Raw genomic sequence first — 22,578 nt, forward strand, 5'->3', positions numbered from 1 at the left:
GAACTTAAAGTAGGAAGAAGGCTAGAGAAAACAGAAAAACAAGTTGGCTACTTTAAGAGTAATGGTATTTGTTAAAAACCACTGTGCCACTAAATCTAACATATTTCCCACACTCAGCATAAGATACAGATAAGATACCTAAAAGAACACTGTAATCAGAGCACCAAACAGGTGAAGGACAGAGCAGAGCAGCGTGAAGAGGCACACAGGCTGCACAAGTTGAACGCATGGGCCAGCACCTGTCTGCTCCTCCTTTTCTCCTCTGCTGCCCAACTCCAAACTCAGTGGCACCCCTGTCACAAAGTTGTCACTGTAGGTATTTCTTAAAACAGACTAAAAAGAAACCTGAAGCATAGATAGAAGCAAATAGTGAAGGTGGACTCTGCTTCCTCTAAAATGCTATGAATCTAGGCAGTCTATTCTCTGTACTTGAACTTAGCCATGCATTGTAATTCAACTAAAAAACTGTTTCACAGATGAAGGTATTTATTATTAAAACTGTTTTAATAAACCCAGAGAATGCATACGTTGGAGCTGCTAAAGGAATGAATGAGGTAATATTACTGCCAGAATATTTTGTGATCTCCTAAAAATGCAAATTTTTAAAAAAGCGCTGACTTACTAATATTTTCCATGGAATCTGAAATTACTGGAATATCTAACAAATGTCTTCATAAGTACCTCTTTCCCTACCTCCTATGGAACAAATTTTATGCCAAAAACTCTTAATGTGGTGTATCTGAAAGAGTAAAATGCACATTTAAATAACAGGCATTATGATGACTATAGAATATGAATATTTTATTAATTCCTTTATTTAAAGAGACAGTCTGATGTTGTAGAATAATCATTATATTAGGAAGGAAACAGACCTGAGCTTGAATTCTGGCTTATTTACATACAAGTTATGTGAATTTAAAGTACAGTACGTACTCACCCTCTCTGTAAAACAGGGTGATAATATCTGTCACAGTAATTGCTATGAAGATTAAATGACTGAAGCATATGAAGTTCCAAGCCCAATAACTTAAGACTAAGCATTTAAAATGCTGGTTTCACAAAAAAAAAGCTAGAACTAATTCATAAAGTCAGCAAAGTCACAAGATATAAAATCAGTGTATAGAAATCTGTTGCATTTCTATACACCAAAGATGAAGCAGAAGAAAAACAAGGAATCGATCCCACTGACAACTAAACCAAATACCATAAGATACCTAGGAATAAACCTAACCAAAGAGGTAAAAGATCTATACTCTGAAAATTATAGAACACTTATGAAAGAAACTGAAGAGGACACAAAGAAATGGAAAAAGATCAGAACAAACATTGTTAAAATGTCTATACAACCCAAACCAATCTACACATTTAATGCAATTCCTATCAATGTATCACCAGTATTTTTCACAGAGCTGGAAATAACAATCCTAAATTTGTACGGAACCGCATAAGACTCCAAGTAGACAAAGCAACCCTGAAAATAAAAAGCAAAGCTGGAGGCTGGCACACAGACACAGGTCAATGGAACAGAATAGAAAACCCAGAAATGGACCCACAACAATATGGGCAACTCGTCTTTGAAAAGCAAGAAAGAATATCCAATGGAAAAAAGACAGTCTCTTCTGCAAATGGTGCTGGGAAAACTGGACAACAACATGCTGAAGAATGAAACTGGACCAATTTTTTACACTATACACAAAAATAAATTCAAAATGGATGAAAGATCTAACTGTGAGACAGGAAACCATCAAAATCCTATCAGAGAACATAAGCAATAACCTCTTTGACCTCAGCCACAGCAGCTTCTTACTACACAGGCAAGGGAAAACAAAAGCAAACATGAACTACTGGGGCTTCATCAAGATAAAAAGCTTCAGCACAGCTAAGGAAACAATCAAGAAAATAAAAGGCAGCCTATCAAATGAGAGAAGATATATGCAAATGACATATTTGGTAAAGGTTTAGCATCCAAAATCTATAAAAAAAAAAAAAAACTTATAAAATCCAACACCCAATAATCCAGTTAAAAAACGGACAGAGGTCTGGGTGCCTGGGTGGCTCAGTCAGTTGAGCGTCCGACTTCGGCTCATGATCTCGCAGTTTGTGCCTTGGAGCCCCACATCGGGCTCTGTGCTGACAGCTCGAGCCCGGAGCCTGCTTCTAGTTCTGTGTCTCCTTCTCTCTCTGCTTCTCCCCCGCTTGTATTCTATCTGTCTCGGTCTCTCAAAAATAAATAAATGTAAGAAAGAAAAAAAAAAAAAAAAGAAATGGGCAGAAGTCATGAACAGACCCTTTCTTTTCCAAAGAAGACATCCACATGGCTAACAGATACATGAAAAGATGTTCTACATTACTCATCAGGGAAATACAAATCAAAACTACAATGAAATAGTACTTCACACAAATCAGAATGACTAAATTAACAACTCTGGAAACAACAGATGTTAGTAAAGATGCAGAGAAAGGGGAATCCTCTTACATTTCTGGTGAGAATGCAAACTGGTGCAACAACTCTAGAAAACAGTATGGCGGTTTCTCAAAAAAATTAAAAATAGAACTACCCTACAATCCATCAATTGAACTACTCAGTATTTACCCAAGGATACAAAAATACAGATTTGAAGGAGTACATGTATGATGATGTTTATAGCAGCATTATCAAAAAGACCCAAACTATGGAAAGAGCCCAAATGTCCACTGATTGATGAACTGATGAAGAGATAGTATGTATATGTGTGTATATATACAATGGTATATTACTCAGCCATAAAAAAGAATATAATCCTGCAATTTGCAACAACATGGATGGAGCTAGAGTATACTAATGCTAAGCAAAATAAGTCAGTCAGAGAAAGTCAAATACTGTATGATTTCACTCATACTTGGAATTTTGGAAACAAAACAGATGAATATATGGGAAGGGAGAAAAAGAGAAAGGGAAGCAAATCATAAGAGACTCTTAATAGAGAACAAACTGAGGGTTGATAGAGGGAGGCGGGATAGGGGATGGGTATTAAGGAGGGCACTTGTGTTAAGCACTGGGTGTTAATATGTAAGGGATAAATCCCTAAATTCTACTCCTGAAATCAGTATTACACTACATGCTAACCAGAATTTTAAATAACAATTTGGGGGGAAAGTAAAAATTAAAAAAAAATAAAATGCTAGCTTTTTAAAAATATGTTTCACTTACTGTGTGCTAAGAAATAAGACTGAAATCTTCCAGCTTCTCTAGCAACCTTACAGTTTTTACAGCAGAGATCTCAGGAGAAAAACTATTAACTAAAGTTCTTGGAAACATGAATATTGTTATAACCTATTAAGCCCTTTTAAAGGAATAGACAAAAAAGGAACTCTTTCCTGCATAATACTAAAATAATTTCAACTGTAAATATTATACAGCAACAGAAATTACATGCAAATAATTAAAAAAAACAGCACAGCCAAGTTTCAATAAAGGAGCAAACTGTTTTGATCCCTTGGAGATAATTCTTTGGCTCACTAATAGCAAATAGGCTTCTCATTAGAAAATTAAATCTACATGAACATTATAGAATCTATGAAATCTAGGAAAGAGATATTATTGCATATTTCAGTGTGTCAAAGAGATTAAATTCCTACTTTGAAAGAGGTAGTTAACTAGCTTATCTTTCAAATACAAAAATACTTTTCTTAGTTTTAAGAATAATTTGGTAACCAAAGATTCTCAGGATAACAAAAATATTCTAAAATAATAAATAAGCCACTATTTCAAAGCAACATCTATAGAACAAAATTCCAGTAAAACAAAAAAATCTGGAAAGTCCCTCATATTAATTGTAACAGGATGAATTACACAGGAAAACAGTGCTATAAACTTTATAGAGAGGTCACTGAATTCACATAATCATCTATGGATTTTTACCATAATGCAGAAATTAACTCTTGCTCTATTACTCAAGAAATTAAAATCCATACCGCAAAACAGATGAATGAAGGGCTACTGTTATGCATTTAAACTGCAGAGAAAGACTGTTAAGGGATGATGGTTGGTTAAAAAAGAAATTATTAGGACTAGTAACATTTAGAAACCTGTGTATAAAGCTGGCTTACTGTGAAAGTGCAGGCTTTAAAATACATTAAAAAGTAAACTGCAAAGATGGACAGTAAAAATAATCTGCCACATACGGGTTGTGCACAGCCAATCAGTCCAGTTTACATTTCACCTCACGTAAAGTCTAAGCTATTTCAATCTTTGAGGACATTAATAGCAACAACAGCCACTGGAAACAGTTGGGAATGACTTGAATTTCAGTTGTTTCAAAAGCTCTTGATGCTATGAACAAAATATTTATTTGGAACCCTAAGGAGACTGCTGCCATTAAATACACAAGAATGACCAGATGGTCACTCTATCTCACTAATAACTTTGAATTATTTCTAACTTTATCTGGCAAAAGTAGCACAAATTACTATAACTTTAAAGGCAACATTCTCTATAATGAAAAGCAATAAATATTTTTTTAGTATCTTCTAAGTCCAAGCCGCTGTGGTGGACACCGGGTTATGTAACAAAAAGAGCATTATTTCTGTTATTCAAGAGTTGGGTGTGACCTTCTTGCCACTTAATCAGTGGGTATGTTATATCTTATTCAGCTACCCCTTTATATACAAAGAAATACTGTGTGCTTCTCATTTTTAAAGTCTGAATTGGATGCCTGGGTGGTTCAGTCAGTTAAGGATCGGACTTCGGCTCAGGTCATCTCACGGTTGGTGAGTTCTAGCCCCGGTTGGTGAGTTCTAGCCCCGTGTCAGGCTCTGTGCTGACAGTTCAGACCCTGGAGCCTGCTTCAGATTCTGTGTCTCTCTCTCTCTCTCTCTCTCTCTCTCTCTCTCTCTCTCTCTCTCTGCCCCTCCCCCGCTCAGGCTCATGCACACGCATGTGCTCGCGCTCTCTCTCTCTCAAAATAGTTCCTTATCTGCTAATAAGCAGATGTGACCAGGAGAAGCTTCTCAAGTTTCTCTGCTCCTTCAACTGTCCTACTATGTTTGTTTTCTGTCTCTGTTTCCCTCCCCACTCTCGGGCTGTCTCTCCTCAGACTTGTCTTTGCTGGATTCCTCTACTGATGCCTGTCTCTCTACTTTCAGATGGCTTAAAGGGTTTTTGGCTAGTAATTCCCAATCTTTGAGCCACACTTAAAGCAGCTGGAGGTAACTGGCACACAGTTTTAAGTTTCCACAAGTGAGTGATCAATTCATCTGTGTCCTGAGCACTAAGTGTAAAGTCTGCTTAAATCATGTATATATTTCAATTTTTAAATAAATGTAAACTTTTTCTTCATTTAAAACTGCAACACAATATAAAATCTGCAGTTACTAAAAATACAATTATTATCTTAATACAATATTTATGAAATGTGTGATCGCTAAAAATAGTTACATTTAATGTGACGGGGGGGGGGAGGGGTGGGTTCCCCATAAAATGGTTGACATTAAAAGGGGAAGAGGGGTCGTTATTTAAGGTTAGAAACCAGTGCTCCACACAGAGTTCCTTGAAGGCAGAGGTGAGGACTTGCTTTTTATCTTCAATGATCAGTACAACAAGTGTTCCATTAGTGTTCCATTATGCTAAACAAATGGATCTCAAACATTTCCCTTCTAGGAGTAACTGGGAGCTGGGTCTCTCCCACCCTCATACCCTGGGGCCATGTGAATGTATTCTGTTCTATTCTATTCTACTCTACTCTATTCCCAGAGTCACAATATACACAAATGCAACTTAACAGGTACTTAAGAATATGGGAGGTTCAGGCAAGGAATCAGTCTTTCAGATCTGGGTGATGGGGCGGGTGTGGGCCAGTCACCAAGATTAGTGCTGCAGGCATGCAAATTGGTGAGACAAAACCAAGTTAAAAAGTTTGAGGAAATCTGTGGGACCTCCAGGCATGAAGCAGTTTCAGGGACCTGACAGGAGCAGAAGCGATGCCCCAGTAAGCAGAATGGCAGGGGGGAAGGTGAAAGGAGAATGGAGCGTGGGTCCACCAGACTAACAATCGGGACCATAGTTGGCTCTTTACTCTTTCCTCATATCTCACCACTACTGTGACTTTCAGAATTATTCTTCAAGTTCTATTTTCTCTCATTGATCCTGTTTTCCATTTCAAGCCCTCAGGTAGTAAAGCTACTGCAATACTTGCCAGACCGGTCTCCCTGCCTCTGTGTGTCTTTCCACCTTCTTCCCAGCGGTCTCACTATAGATTATTCTGAAAATGTCACTTCTCAGATCAAAACTTCTAATACTGCAGTGTCTAAGACCCTGCAAAGTACTATTCTAATCTCCCTTTCCTTTTATTCCCATCTCTGTTTCCAGGGGTCAACATGCTCATCCCAGCACATGCCTGGGGACTGGGCACCTCTGCGCTACCTCTGAGGGTATTCCTCCATCGGAGATGCCTTCCTCATCCTGAAAGCCGAGCCCAAGTTTCCACACCTTCAGGAAGACTTTCCACCTGAATGGGATCCTTTGTAGTAGCACTTCCTGTCTCTTCTCATCCCAGTGAATAGATATAAATTCCTTATCAGTAGAAATCATAAACCACTCTCTTTATATCTACTCTATGCTTGTTAGTCAGAATGTAAACCTGGAAGAAAAGTTCAATTTTAAAAAATTTGGAACATTACGAGATTCTCAAGTGAACTTGAGTAATTAATGTTTGTGCTGACAAAAGTTTATAAAAATTGATTTTTAAACATATCATAAAAACAGAGCCCAAAAGTTAGTGATGTAACCTTATTATATGTTACTCAGTAAATTAAAGGGAGTACCCATGAATTCGGATGGGAAAGAGAAAAAAATATCATTTTTTGTCTGTATGACTTGACCCACAGTGAAAGAGAATAATCATGCCTACAGTAAGGAGAACAAGAGGAATTAGCAGAATGAACATGAGTAGGTGTGTACTGGTTCCTCTTTGCTGCCCTAAATGATTGGTTAAGGCGATCGTTGTGAACCAAAGCACTAGTTAGCTGGTAGGAAGCATGTCTGTACCACTGCACTGTTTTGAAAAGCTTTAGTACAAGTATACAAATAAAAAATCACTCACTAGGGGCACCTGAGTGGCTCAGTCGGTTGAGCTTCCAACTCTTGATTTTGGCTCAGGTCATGATCCGGGGTTGTGAGATGAAGCCCTGTGTTGGGGTCAGCTAATTGTCTGACGTCAGCTCAGGTCATGATCTCGTGGTTGCTGAGGTTGAGCCCAGCATGGGGCTCTGCACAGACATGTGGAGCCTGCTTGGGATTCTCTCTTTCTCTCCCTCTCTCTCCTCTCTCTCTGCCTGCTCACTCGTTCTGTCCCTCTCTCAAAAATAAATAAATAAACATTTTTAAAAATCACTCACTGGACTAAACAATGCTTGTTTTCTAACTCTTGTCCAATTTTCTTTCTGACTTTCTCGCATACCTACCTACCAGACTGCCCATGCATTTTCTCGATTTCCCTCTAGTCACACCCATTTGGTTGCTAAGAAACAAATATGATCTCCAAGAAGCATCTTTAAAATGGATACTATATTAACACTTACCATGAGGAAAGAAGGAGAGAGAAAGAAGAAGAAAATTATCTCTATTATGACCTTGGCTCTTTATATACAAAAATTCATTTTAAACTTGAGAAGAGCCCTAGAAAGCAATTATTACCATGCCCAGTAACAAATGGTTAACTGAAACTCAATTACACAACTTGCCTAAGATTACACAGCTAGCAAGTGGTGGAACCAAGGTTTGCCCCTAATTTCAAAGGCAGTGTGAGTACTATTCCCCTTCATTCTAGCTCTGTTTTGTGGCCTTTTAAAAAAATTCTAAACATACAAACAAATCTACATGTTAAAATTCTGCAATAAAGCTTTTTGATAATTAAGCAGGTCTTTAGATGTATTATTTCTCAGGACTGTTTTACCAAAGATTACAGATTGAAATAATTTTTCCTTCACGTGAATAAATAAAGAGTTTTATTGTTAAGAAATAACCACACAGGGGCGCCTGGGTGGCTCAGTCGGTTAAGCATCTGACTTTGGCTCAGGTCATGATCTCACAGCTGGCTCGTGAGTTCGAGCCCCACGTCAGGCTCTCTGCTGACAGCTCGGAGCCTGGAGCCTGCTCTGGATTCTGTGTCTCCTTCTCTCACTCTGCCCCTCCCCTGCTCACTCTGTCTCTCCCTCTCAAAATAAAATAAAGACATTTTAAAAAAAAATTTTTTTTAAAGAAATAACCACACTTTCCAGGCACCTGGGTGACTCAGTCAGTTGAGTATCCAACTCTTGATTTTGTCTCAGGTCATAATCCTGAGGTTGTGAAATGGAGCTCTGTGTTGAGGTCGGTTAACTGTCTGACGTCAGCTCAGGTCATGATCTCGTGGTTCCTGAGTTCAAGCCTAGCATGGCGCTCTGCACAGAGATGTGGAGCCTATTTGGGATTCTCTCTCCCCACTGCCCTCTCTTTCTCTGTTCCTCCTCTCCTCCATTTGCATTTTCTCTTTCTCTCTCTTTCCCTCCCTCCCTCCAAATAAATAAATTTAAATATATAGATATAGAATATCTAGAATATATCTAGAATACATATATATCACTTCTAGAATACTGATCCACAGGTGAGAATGAAAATGAAAAGTACCATTTGGGATAGAGCTACTATTTGCTTACAAGTGACAGTCAAAAAGTTACCCCTCCTGTGTTACTAATGTGTCTTATCAAATTATATTAGGATACTGGAGTCATTAAGTCCATTGCTACAACAAAGAAGGTAAGGAGGGCATAGATTTTGAACTGGACTGAGTTTGTTACATAAATCACATAAACTCTTGAAGCCATAATGTACTCATCTGAAAAAACGAAAGTTAACTCCTTCCTGGATAGATTGACATAAGGATTTAATTTTATTTGTGAAAAGGACCACACAAAAGAGATGCAATGCATGCTTGTCTTCTTCCTTTTTTCTAAGCTGCACTGCTAATTTTAATGATGGAGCTGGGGGTGACATGATCAGACTTAGTCCTTCTGAAAAAGAGTCATCCTCCACTGAAGATTTAAAAAACAAAACTAAAACAAACAACAACAACAACAACAAAAAATCAGGAAAACCTAAATTGCAGAATATAAATTAGAAAAGCATATGAAATATCAATGTGCAATTCTAATAAAAAGATAATCCAACTAAATGTTTTCTAATTCACACAAATTCAAATACCCCAAACAGAGAACTGAAAACCTTGGTTTAAAAAAAAAAAAAACACTTTCTAAAATCTTGCCTCTATGCTATTATTGAAAGAGCAGAGTGGAACCTATAAAGCTAACAGTAATAAAACGTTAGGCAATCCATTAAAATGAAACAAAAGAAGGCTAATAGTTCCAGTCTGGTAAAACAGCTACTTTTTTCTTTTTTCTTGTAACTCAGTGAGCCTATTAAATTGTTCCAATCTGTCATTCATTAGTAGTAGTTACTGGACCTCTGACAATTTTTTTTGTTGTTGTTGTTTGAAAGATGAGGAAGAAGGGGGAGGCGAAAAGAGAGTACATCAATATTTTTCAAAATTCAACCCTTCTAGATCTTTCACTTCCAATCATAATAAGTTATATACACAAAATGAAGCCTAAGGAACAAAAAAAAACCACAGACCTGTCACTATCACTACTGTAAAAAAACAAGGAAGATTTAAAAAGCTATATATATTCTCTGTGATTCTGAGAGGATTTAAAAACATAAAATAAGGACAAATATAGAAAATATTTTTTAAGATTAAATGCTGTTTGAATATCCATCTGACCTACCTTTCACCTTAAAGTCAGCAGAATAGTACCAGGTACTTTGCTAACCTGGCACAGTTTAAGATAACGCCAATAAAGAAAGTCCAATTTCCTGATTCACTCAGCCAAAATAAGCAAACTTAAGTTAGTTGGACCTAATAGCAAACTCTAGGGAACTTGTCCATTTACAGCTGAAAAATCAGAACAGGAACCAGATTTTAAGGGAACTTAGAAATCACCCATGACTTCATTTTATAGTCAAGAAAAGTATCAGAAGTTTAGTGACTTCCCCCAATTCATACAGTAAGTTAGTAACAAGCTGATCTATGCTATGCAAAAGATTATTGAAATAAAATGAAACAGTTCAAAACCTTATTCATAGAAGCCAACTCTAATGTAGTTAGTTAATAGTTATTAGACATCAAAGCTTTAGAAAGTAATTTTCTTCTCTTGTTAGCAGAAATGTATTTTAAAAATAATCCACTTGGACTTGGATAAAAGTATAGGCCAAATGCAATTGATATAAAGACACTACTGTTTGCCTAATTTCCCCAAGAGGAAAAATAATTTCAAATAGATTTTTTTCACTGTCCAGTTGTAGTACTCTTAGAATCAGTTCTAGTTGTAGTGGGAACAAAAAGAAAAAGCAACTTCCAATCCGATTCCAAGGACAGGGACAAATTAAAATGAAATCTTCTACACTTCTATATGCATTAGATTCCTAGAACACAGTGAATCAAGTCTTATTTTTTTTAGGATTTCAGAGAAAGATAATATATTTGCTTTATTAAATATCCCCAAATTAGATGAGATTGAAAAAAAAGTTACAAAATAACCTTAATCATAAGCAAGTATCTTTATCTTACTTTCTCTTATCCAAATCCTATTTTAGGATATTGAGGTTGGGGCTAAACAGATCAATTAAAAATATATATTACATATTTGTCTAATAAATAGACACATATCAGTAATATCTGATGCAAAAAAAAATTGTCACAAAACAAAATTCCTGGTAACCTTAATTTCAAAAACAAAAGCGGCTTTTCTCTCCTGTTCTCCCCCTGGGGATTCCTGGGTGCAGGTGGGCAGAACTCTACAGCAGTGGCAGCCACCCAGTGTCCGCAGCACCAGAAGGAAAAGGCTGCTTGCCCTGCTCCTCTGTCTAGCCCCTCCTTCCAGTAATGAAGTCATTTCTCTCCCAAACCTTGCTGGTCGGTCTGGTCAAGCAGTTACAACTCTTCAAGGCTTTCTTACAATATTTTTTAGGTCCAGAAAAACTTAAGTCTGATTACAAACATTAGGGACTCAAAAGGCTCTACAAGTTCTCTCCCACCTCAAGCCACTTCCTGCTGCCTCTCTGAGCTTACCTCTCACCAGTCTACCTTCACTTACTCCGCTCCAGGCATACCGGCCTCCCAGGCAAGGCCACTGCACCACTCTTCCCTCTGCCTGGGACACTCACGACCCACATATCCAACAACCTTCCACCGAAGCTTTCCTCACCACGCTGTTTTAACTTGCAATTCCCTACCCCTGCGTTCCCTATGTCCCTTACGTGCTTTGTTTTTTCCCATAAATGACACTTATCACCATGTAATATGATACATGCTTTTACTTACTTGTTTACTGTCTATCTCTACTCACTTAAAAATCAGCACTGTAAGGGCAGAGGTTTTTGTCTATTTTGTTCACTGCAAGTCCCCAGCATCTATAACAGTGCTTGGCACGTAGTAAAAGCTCAAAAACTATTTGTGGAAAAAGTAAATGACTGCAAGTTTGGGAAGTAATGCTGGTATCCATCAAATATTAATTAGAGATTAAGAACATACAACTATTCAAGATGCTGTTAAACACACAAATAGTGCAAAAGCCATGATCTTTGCTTTCAAGGAGTGTACCTGGAGAAGCAGAACTAATATACAAGGAGTAATTAGTTAATTATATAGACAGTATTAGGTATAACTATTAACTAATTAGATTTATTTGTATGACTCATGGAATGTGCCTTGTTATTCCTGGTAATACCTAGCATATAATTAAATGCTAAATCAAATGGTATAAACTGGTCATAGGAGTTCAGAAGGGAAAGAAATGAATGACTTATGAAAAAAATGACTACAAGTAGGTAAGGTCGGAGATGGGCTTTGTGTATGTAGAGACATGTGCTGCCATGTAGGTCGGTAGGCATCCCACATGAAGTGAATTTCATGAGAGGGCAGCCAGGCAGGTGAAAGACAGAAAGAAACCCATCTTAAATAAAATGAAAGCATTCACTGATGAGCAGTGATGATCTGGGAAGGCCAATCTGAGTCTAGGTCACAGAGAGCCTAATGGTCTAAGCAAGAGGACTCAAGTCTAGATATAATCTCATAACTGTACCTAGGCTGGGTCCTCTGGAATCCTTCTACTAGTTTGGTACAGCAACTCATGAAATACTGCCAACGGTTCACACCAGCAAATTTCTGTGTAATAAGAGAAACTACTTCCTACCCTCCCTGGCATGCACTTGCACGCACATCCACACACACTGGTGGCCAATGACTAACAAATGCAAGGGAAGGGGGACAAACTCCAACTCCCTTGCCTCAAGGCAAGACACTCTCTATAGTCCAAATTTGTCCTCAAGCTCCCTCCCGGAACAACCTAAGGCTAGAAATCCCCTGAAACCACATTACTGGCTCATCTCAGTTTCTTCTTCCCAATTCTGCTTTAGTCACTCTGTTATAACATTTCAAAAACCTTTCTTGATATATTACTTGTACATGAATTCTACCTCAGGTTCAGCTTCGAGGAAAACTGGATTAAGACTACAAAAGGAAGTATTACATACTCACAAAGAAAAGTCCATGTTTATGAAAAAGTGAGTTACATAGAACAAATACTGTTGTAGGTCATTCAGTTTTGTGGGGTGTTTTTGTGGGGTGTTTTTGTTTTTTTTTTTTTTTTGGTCATTCAGTTTAGAAGGAGAATACAAAGCAGTCAGGTTGGTGATAGATGGAATAAAGAAAGTAAGGTGACTGGAGGCCAATTAAGGATGCTTGTGTCAGTGTGCCTAAATGGTTCAGTCGGTTAAGCATCTGACTCTGGATTTCAGAGTCACAGCTCAGGTTACAATCTCAACACCGTGAGACTGAGCCCTGCATCAGGCTCCATGCAATAGCACAGGCCTAACTGGGACTCTTTCCCTCTCTCTATTCCTCCCTCACTTGCGTGCTCTCTCTCTCAAAATAAATAAATAAACTTAAAAAAAAAAAAGGATGTTGGGGCACATGGGTGGTTCAGTCATTTAAGCGTCCAACTTCAGCTCAGGTGATGATCTCTCAGTTAGTGGGTTCAAGCTCCACATTGGGCTGTGTGCTGATAGTGCAGAGCCTGAAGCCTGCTTCGGAATCTGTGTCTCCCTCTCTCTGCCTCTCCGCACTTGTGCTCTGTCTCGGTTTCTTAAAAATAAATGTTAGGGGTGCCTCGGTGGCTCTGTCAGTTAAGCATCTGGCTTGTGAGCGTCCGGCTTCAGCTCAGGTCATGATCTAGCGGTTCATGGGTTCAAGCCCCATGTTGGGCTCTGTGCTGACAGCTAGTCAGAGCCTGAAGCCTGTCTTCAGATTCTGTGTCTCCCTCCCTCTCTGACCCTCCCCTGCACATGCTGTCTCTTTCTCTCTCAATAATAAATAAAACATTTAAAAAATAAAAAGTAACATTAAAAAAATTAAAACATTTGTATAAAATAAATGTTAAAAATAAGTTAAATAAATTAAGTAAAAAGGATGCTGTTGTCAAATTTAGAAATAAGTGGAAGAAAACTATTTGCTTTGAGAGAAGAGAGAACTTAAGAAGGTATTGCTCTACAAATAGGGAAGAATTGAAACTAACTCTTCGAAATTTTTTTTTCCTTGAAAGGCAAAAAATATTTCTTCAGTAGTATGTCAATGTTAAACCATAAATTCTCTTAAATGCAAATCTCTTTTCAGGTTGACATTACCTAACACAAGAAGTATTCAAAAACTACAATAAATAACAATACTACAATAAATAACTACAATAAATAACAATAGGACTCTAAAATTCTCCCTCATGTTTTGGGTCCCTGAATGTCCATATTCACAAATATGAAGATTATACAGTATCTCCAAATGCTTATAACTTGTTAAATTTCATATTTAAGTGGCTTAAAAGAATCTTTATTGAAAGTCAGTAACAGATTACTTAAATTGAAAATAAATCCAAATAAGGTAACATCTGGTTTTCATTTATTCTTAGGGGACCCAGAAGTATTTTCAACAGAAAATAAAATACTGAGTCCTGGGTCATTAAATAAGGAGTGTAATGTGAAAATAAGTAGGTTCATATGAAAGAAGTGATACACAGCCCAGGAAAAAAAGCTTATACTCTACATAAATTTTCAACTCTAGAATCTGAGAAACAGCCCATCATCATCTGTATTTGTTATTTGGTTAGTATCTCAGACAAATTAAGCTTTTTGGCTTCAAGGTATTCTCTCAAAATTCATACTTACTAAAAATGACTATAAACAAAAAGGACTACTTTTCATACAGTTAGGAACAATAATTTTGTGTTATATATCTCAGTACCTAGAACAGAAAGGATAATACAGAAAAAGAACTTTTTAGCAAGGTTATTTTTTCTCATTGACTTCTTTATATACATTAAAATGTAAACCTAATAGCTATCAATACTTAAATACAAATAACCTTTGACCAAATAATCAGACTGAAAGGAATTTCTCCCACCAAAAAAAAAGGGGGGGGGTGTAGGGACGGGGGGAGACTGGTTACATCAAAGTACATCTGTGAGTCTAAGTTCTCAAAAAGTTTTCCTATTCAGTTTTAAGACCACAGATTGATACTCGTCCAGACAAGTACATAAAATTTACCCTGTGTAAATCCTTTAAACAGTCCGAGGAGAGACTCCAGAAAAAAAAGGTATGGCGAAATGTTTGGTATCACATGTTATTCCCCTCTTAAAAATTTATGATATATACACAGTAATTTATGGAAGCCTCTGAGATGTTTCAAGAGAGAAAAAATGGTGTCTTCCAAATTTTATAGAAACAGAGAACATGTCTGTAATCATCAAATACAAGACTTATTTAAAACCTTCCATACCACCTGCTACATAATAGCTACTTTCCCCATAAACCTAAAGGTTCAGCGCTATCATTCAGTCACCTTCTCCCCACTCCCCTTCACCTCCCTTCCCCTTATCCCAAAATACTATAGTAGTCCTAACGTTCTAATTCATAATAATCATAGGCAACTTATTAAAATATAATTATTGGTCCTTTCAGATATTCTATTCTATCAGTATTTTTAGCAAGCAATCCACATGATTTCAAGGCAGGTCAAATGTTGAAATGCTCAAAATGCCTGTTATATTATAATCAATGAGATGATTAGCTATGTTATAACTAAAGCCAGAGTAACTTTAAAACAAAAACTGTAAGTTCAGAAAATCTGCATTTAAAATGAATATATTAAAAAATTATTTTCCTACCTAGGGGAAAAAGGGCAAAAAGATATACTAAGAAAAGCCAAACCAGATAATACCCTCTAATATACTGCCCAGAATATTAAGGCCAAGCATCTTACCCTATAATAAGAATTTTTAGCCTGTACTGTATTGAGAAATTTCAGGAAATCTTATATTTTCTAAAACTGTGCATACAAGTTTTATGAATACATGAATACCTGTCTTTTTATGGGGAAATAATCCAAAGTTTTCACCAATTTTTCATACTGTTCAATTATTCAATTTAAAAGCCTTTATATTTTTTAATTTACATACTTGAAATAGTGGTAGTAGAAAATTCTTAGTTAATACCATGAATCAGATACACAAAAACAGATTCTTCAGGATCGTCCTCACTCTGAGGTTAAAAAAAAATGCAAATTACCTTTGCAGAGTCATATTCAAAGAGCCTGTACAACCCTTAATCTTGTTCTGGGCTTCCAGATGAGTCATTCCATGTGCACTTATTCCATCAATGGTGAGAACCACATCGCCTATTCTTACATTTGCCTGGGATGCTTTGCCGCCATCTTTTAGCTGTAATAAATAGATTCCATTAGGAGTGTTACTCTTTAAAAAACAGAGAATAGTAAATACAGATGAAAATTATACTTCTGTATATAGCAAAGGAAGAGTATATTGATATGCTTTTGGACAAATTAATAAAATGTTGTCTTAACAGGTAACAAATAATTTTCCTGTTTATTTTCTTAAATTCTTATTTGCTAAATTTTCTGAAAAAAGTTCCCTGATAATTTCTCCACTTCTTTATTATGTAACATGTGATTGTTATGAATGAGGAAGAGAAGTAGCCAAGCAAATTACATTTTAGCCACTGTAATGTGAATAGGGTATTTAAATTCTTTCAAAAATAATGGTTAGAACTCTTTAAACAGCTGTATTTTTGAGCACAAAGAACAACACCAAGGATCTAACTGAACACTCCTTGTTGAGTGCAATTCATATCCAGTGTTTGGGGTACTGAACTCTTTTAGGTCACAGACCCAAATACCTTTTATACTAGATATGCTTCCTGCTCCAGACATTTAGTAGGAGGGGAAGAAAACCAGTTGTGTCTGAGACTAACGGACATTTTTGTGTACCAGCCTTTAATCCCCAAATTTTCTTCCCTTCTCTATAAAATTTTCCACATTCACATTAGTTTGATCTCCTTCAAAGTTCATAGATCTATTTCACTTTTCCAAATGAAGCAAACAAATATAAAATTACAGTAAAATGAAAGAAGGTGCAATTTTAATAAATACCTAGAAACATGGAACAAATACAAATCAAAAGAAATCACTCTAACTCAAATGACAACTCAGAATTCAGTTAAGTGCAGGTAGATCACACTGGATATTGGGTTGATGGAAGTTGGGTGAGACTTGGCAAAAACAAAAAGAAGAAAGAAACAAAGAAGCAAAGAAAGAAAATAACCAACATTCTCTAACGACTTAAAACTAAAAGATTTTATACAGTTTCTATTTAAAATGACAAAAGAAATTCTGGAAATGGATAGAGGTGATGGTTGTACAACACTGTAACTGCACAATGCAAGTGAACTGTACACATAAAGATGGTTTACTGTTATGTTACCACAAGTTTTTAAAAAACTAAAAAAAATACACAACTAAATATTTTGGAGAACATTTTGCTAACATTACCTCTTTTTTTAAAAAAAATTATATCCCTCAACAAACAAAACGTGAATTGAGTGCTAGAATTCATAGTATGGAAACAAAGCAATAAATACAATGGATATTTATATGTTCAGTTAGGTGAGATTTTGGTTACTATCAGTTGTCAAACTTTTTCCTTAAAAATAATGATCAAGGCAGACCAATCTTAGTACACGAGAACAAGTATCTGGATCTAAAATCAAGGAAACGGCAGTGCGGTTAGACCCATCAAGGCAGGGCCCATGTCTGTGTTTCCTCTCCACCAAACCTAATGCTAGAAGTGCACCTGGCACACCACAGGCCTTCACCAAAATACACACCGAATGAATGGATGCCCAAGATATTACTTAACACTGGCAATGGTGTGTTTAAACTGAGAAATTAGGAAAAACTAAAATTTTACATAATTAGAAATTTATTTCAAAAATACAACTAGCAAGTGATCAACATAATTCTTGAAATTAATATGAAAAAATATTTATTTGAGCAAAAATATATGACATCTCACAGACACAAAGTATAAAAAAAGATTATAACCCTTTCAAACGAAATGTTTTCTATCACATACACAGTATATCACGATTTTGTTTTCATCTGTACACTAAGAGAAGTAATCCTTTCAGCTGCTGAGATATTTAAGGGTAAGAAAATTTTATTCTATGTTGACACTAAAGAAATAAAATTTCCAGAGTAACAAAACATAAAATTTTAACTCTCATCAAACTCATATCATATTATTTAAACTGTGGAATAAATACTTTTTTGCCTACAGTTTTAGGGGGCCAGTAGTATTAGTCATCTTGGATTTTTGACATTAACATATTTTCTAAATCTCTAACCATTTTTATTATTCAATGCTCAGGTCTTCTCTTCACACAATTTAAACTAAAGATTATGAAGAGCCTAAACTAAATGCTGTATTTATAGTGGGAAAAGCCCAACACATAGAAACAAATTTAAGACTTGTTAAAGATGGCATCTTACTGAATACTCCTATAAACTTCAATTATCCCCAGAACCACTTCCTCAAACCATCCACTCATTAGAAAGATAATTTTTTTCCCTTAACTGAGTAGAATGTAGTACTATAATGAATTGTTAGCAGCTAAGGAAAAACTACAAAGTCACTCATTATTTGTATAGTTCATTTTTTCTTGGTTTTTGCAAGTCTGAATAGCTTGCATTCGTTTGAAACAGTATTAACTTTCTGTCATCAGTAAATCTTGTACATATTACATGACAGCCATAAGTATATGTGTATTTCATAAATGCACAGTGTGTAGGAAGGAAGCAGTAGCGGGAAGCTCCCAGGTCAAGCTTAGCATAAATCAAACTAATCACAAGCAAATGCTTCTCCTTTGATCTTGAGATGCATTTTTCATTAGTGTCGCATAATTTTCCATAAACTTTAATTGTGTAGCTGTATGCTTCTTTAAAGGCACTGCTTTGTGGTCTCACTTCAGTTGCAAGCATACATGGCTGCACGTGTTGGAACTACCTCTGGGCTTCTGCTTACTAACACAGAAATGATGGTAAATTAGGACAACTATAAGCTCTTCAAGAGAATGGTATCTTTATTGAGCCTCCCCATTAACCTAGATAAGAAAGGCTCTGATACTGATCACCTACATTGGACTAAAACCCCTAGGGATGCATTTTAACATTTATTTGCAACTAGAATGAACTTTTCTCTTGAGAAGGAAGTCCAGTATTCAGTAAACAAATGGGAAGACTCTGTGTGTGTGTGTGTGTGTGTGTGTGTGTGTGTGTGTGTGTGTGTGTAAGAGAAAAAGGCACCACATACTTGGGCTTCCCCCATCTTACTCTGACTAGGAAATACCCAGAGGAATATTTCTTCAGTCATTTTAGAAAAGTAACTCTTCTCACATAATATTTTTCTGTTCTGAGAAAGAAATGACCCATAAAAAGGACTGTTTACTGAGCAACAGTAAGTAAGCAACTTTAAGAGACACTTTATCTTTCTTTGCCATTATCAGGTAGTTTTAGTCTGTATTACAGATGGAAAAAGAGAACTTCAAAGGGATTAAATTACTTGCCTATGTCCATACAGCAAGTAAGAAGACAGTATAGTGCAAAGGCTTTGAAGTCAGGCAAACATGAGTTCATATTCATGCTCTGCAACTTCTTGATTGTGTAACGTGAATTTACTAGACCTCCATATGCTTCATCTGGCTTCCCCTTCCCTCCATCAATAAAGACCAAATATCTCTTCTTCACCCACTCTTTTCTTTCTGCTTCTCTAAACGTAAACTTTTCCTTTATTCGGCAACAGAATGTGATAGGTCATAGGATCAGAACCAGCTCACTATGTCCTCTTTCTCTCCTTAGCCCTATCCAATTCTGACTTTTCCAAACTCCATTCTCATAGGATGATGACCTCACATCTCTAGTCCCCAGGTCAGTTAGAGGTTGCCCCTCTACCAGGAGGCCAAAGAATAAGAACCAAGAAGATAATGTGGTGAAGAAGCCTTGAAATGGGGGTCAAGAAAGGACAGGGGGAAAGAAGACAAGAGAACACACTGGAAAAGAAGAAAAGAGGACGCCGGTACAGAGGGCACATGAGGGTAGGACAGGGAACCAAGACTGTGAGAGAAGACAGGGTCCCGAGGTACCCTAGGTTTGATAAACGAGATCCAGACCCTGCCTCTGGGTGTGTTGTATGCCCGTGTGCACATGCGTAAAACAATATTTAAATTGAACAGAACATCAGAATAATAATCATAAAAGATTCTGCACTTTGATTAAAATAACTAAAGTAACCTAAATGACTACCAGTAATAACTATGATTTAGAGCCAATTAACTCACAGTAATACTAACGTGTCATTAAACATGTCATTAACTTTACTGTACTCAAATAAAATTTATGACTAAACTTCCCCCAAATGCTTAGCCTCCATGCAAATGTGTGGTTTCAGCAGCATTTCTTCTCCAAAGTTTTTAACGAAAGAGAAAAGTAGCATTGCTCTTTATAAAACCCCACTAAAAATAGTATCTCAAGAGAGCATGCCACTTAAACAAAAATCTCCAAGAATGCATAAAGGAGAACATTTATCCACAAAGAAGTATGCTTTGGGGATTCATAAGGAGTAAGAGACACACCAGTTAGACTAACTCTTCCCTGTAGCTATTATCTCTTGAGAGCAAGCACCTCACAGAAACGAAACAATCACAGAACTTGTAGCAAAAAACAAAATCAATGAATGCAATATAGAGCTCTCATTTTTAAAAGTTAAAACCCAATATGGCAGGTATCATTTCAATAAACTTTAACTGTCTGAGATTTCTCTTTAAAATGAGCATTTAATAGAGCTGCTAAATTGCCCTAAGCTTCTTCTTAAAGAGCAAAATGTTTAGCCATAGCAGTAACTCCAACACTGTCTTAAGAATTCTGTAATGAGAGAAATCCTTCCAAATCGTAGGGAATTGATGCACATAAAACCTCCACCTGCTTTCCCTTGGAAATAAGCCAGCAGTTACAAACCTGAGAAAATAGATGTCAGCAATAGAAATAATTAACTGAAAATATATATGTCCAACTATATTACAGGGATCATTTTATAATACAGATAACACCATATAATAGTCAGATGTTTGCTAAGAACAATTTATGCCGGTTCAGAAATTACTTTGGTAATTTTCCTATTATATTCTATGGGTAACAAGTAGGAGACAGGTACCTATATAATGAGCCACAACCAACATGCAACATACAAGTTGTCAACCACTGCCTATTTTCAACAAATATGGAATGCTTGGAAATGTATGACCCTAACACCATGGGTATGACAAGAATGCCCTAAGATTTATTAAATGTAAAAAAGGAATACAGAAATATGGCAGCTATAGAAAGAAACACTACCAGAAATTTCCCATGTCCAAAAACCATGGGAACTAAACCATGGGAAAATAAAAGATGTTATTTTTCTAACAGTGCTGTTACCAAAATGTGAATATACTAATAAAATAATATCAATCTAACCAACAGAACTTTCTTGAAGAGGAAAGCCTTATTTTGAAAAAAAACACTTAGGAAATGGGCAATCATTAATTTCTTTAAAGTATATTTTCTAAAAAATTTGAATTAAATTAAGGCATTTCCTAAAAAATTGAATTAAATTTACACTTTAAAGTGTATTTTCTAAAGCATATTTCTAAAAAATTTGAATCCAGATATATAAGCCTCTGGTTAAAAGTCTCTAGGTGTTTGTCTCCCACATACTTCCCAGAATACCATGGATGCGACTTTTTGCACTGCCATCCCCCCCACCAAGAAACACCTAAGAATGTATGAGCATTACACTGAAACAGAGAACTCACATAACTTGTTTTCCTGCCGAACAATGAGTGCTGCCCAGTCATCACCAAATATCACAAATAAACAGAAGTGGTTGAGTTTTTAGCAACTAAGTGAGCAGAAGTAAAGAACATGTGAGAAATGAATTTGTTTTTCAAACATACCCTTTAATCCAGTTTTTAAATCCCAGTGTACTTAACTGTTACTCTCCTACTTATTAAACCGCCTTACAATACTACGCTCAGCGCTGAAAGCTGTGCTGTCCTTCCTGATCTGTTGTTCTACAGTGGTGGCACCTCAACCAGCCTGCATATGCTACTCAACTACATGTAAAAAGCTAATCTCTGACCTGGATGTCTAATGTGAACATGCCCCTTTACAATTTGAGGCTACTCTGGATTCATTTTAATACTCTCTTCTGTGAAATAAAATGATTTGGGTTTTTGTATGTTATGATGAGAGAAAACAATCACTGAGGTCTCTCTCTGATTAAATTTGTGAACTCCGGCCTGACCCATATGAGTAGCACTTACTTTAACTATGGACTTTATTTTCTGGCTTATGAGTCAAACTGTCATCAATTTTATCCTAAAGTCTGAGAATACACACACCTTATATGGTAGCAATAAAGAGAATACCTCAAAGTGTGTGTCATTCTGCCTCACAAAACCAAAAGGAAATAAGAGGGAGATTATGCCTTCTCTTTCTTGATGCAGTCACTGAGCTACCTAGTTCAAACACAGGGCTTCTGTTAATACTATTTGTTCTAGTGGTCTAAATCTCTTTTCCATGATGAATCCTTCTTTATTAAAGTAACATCTTTATTCTTCTTGACCAGCATCCTAATACAATAGAACCATACCTTCTTAAACTGTAAATCACTATTAACATACCACATTAACACTTTCATTTTATAGCTAATCTAAATGGGTTTACATCCAGAGACTTAAAGTACTCTGTAGTTAATTGTGAATATAATTCTACCAGAAATGTGAAAAGTAGGCTGGTTTATAAAAAAAAGGATACATAGACAAACACCTCTAAATCAAATGAGATATTTGTGTTTTTATGCAGTCTACTTTATAATGATAAGAAAAATGGTAATAAATGTCAAAGGTAACTATAAAATTTAAAAATGATTTGGTCAACTCTAGTTTACCTGAGAACAGTTTAACACTGTAATTCACACAGTTCAACTCTCCCTCCTTACTAGGTTCTGTTCAAGGCCGAGATGAATCACCTAAAACCGTGTAAATTGTGTGCAAGTATGCATCTCTTTTCC

At 36.3% G+C, this 22,578-nt stretch overlaps 1 protein-coding gene across 10 annotated transcripts in view; it reads right to left on the reverse strand.

Annotated features, from left to right (window-relative positions):
• PDLIM5 (PDZ and LIM domain 5) overlaps positions 1-22,578 on the reverse strand; it is a 219,668-nt gene that overhangs the window by 135,637 nt on the left and 61,453 nt on the right. For all 10 annotated transcript variants that reach the window (XM_029943120.1, XM_029943119.1, XM_029943116.1 and 7 more), the window contains exon 3: positions 15,686-15,837. In XM_029943120.1, coding sequence (XP_029798980.1) covers positions 15,686-15,837 — 152 coding nt within the window. The remainder of the gene's footprint in view (positions 1-15,685; positions 15,838-22,578) is intronic.

Source organism: Suricata suricatta, chromosome 1 (assembly GCF_006229205.1).
Source record: "Suricata suricatta isolate VVHF042 chromosome 1, meerkat_22Aug2017_6uvM2_HiC, whole genome shotgun sequence".
NCBI classification, from domain to species: Eukaryota; Metazoa; Chordata; class Mammalia; order Carnivora; family Herpestidae; genus Suricata; species Suricata suricatta.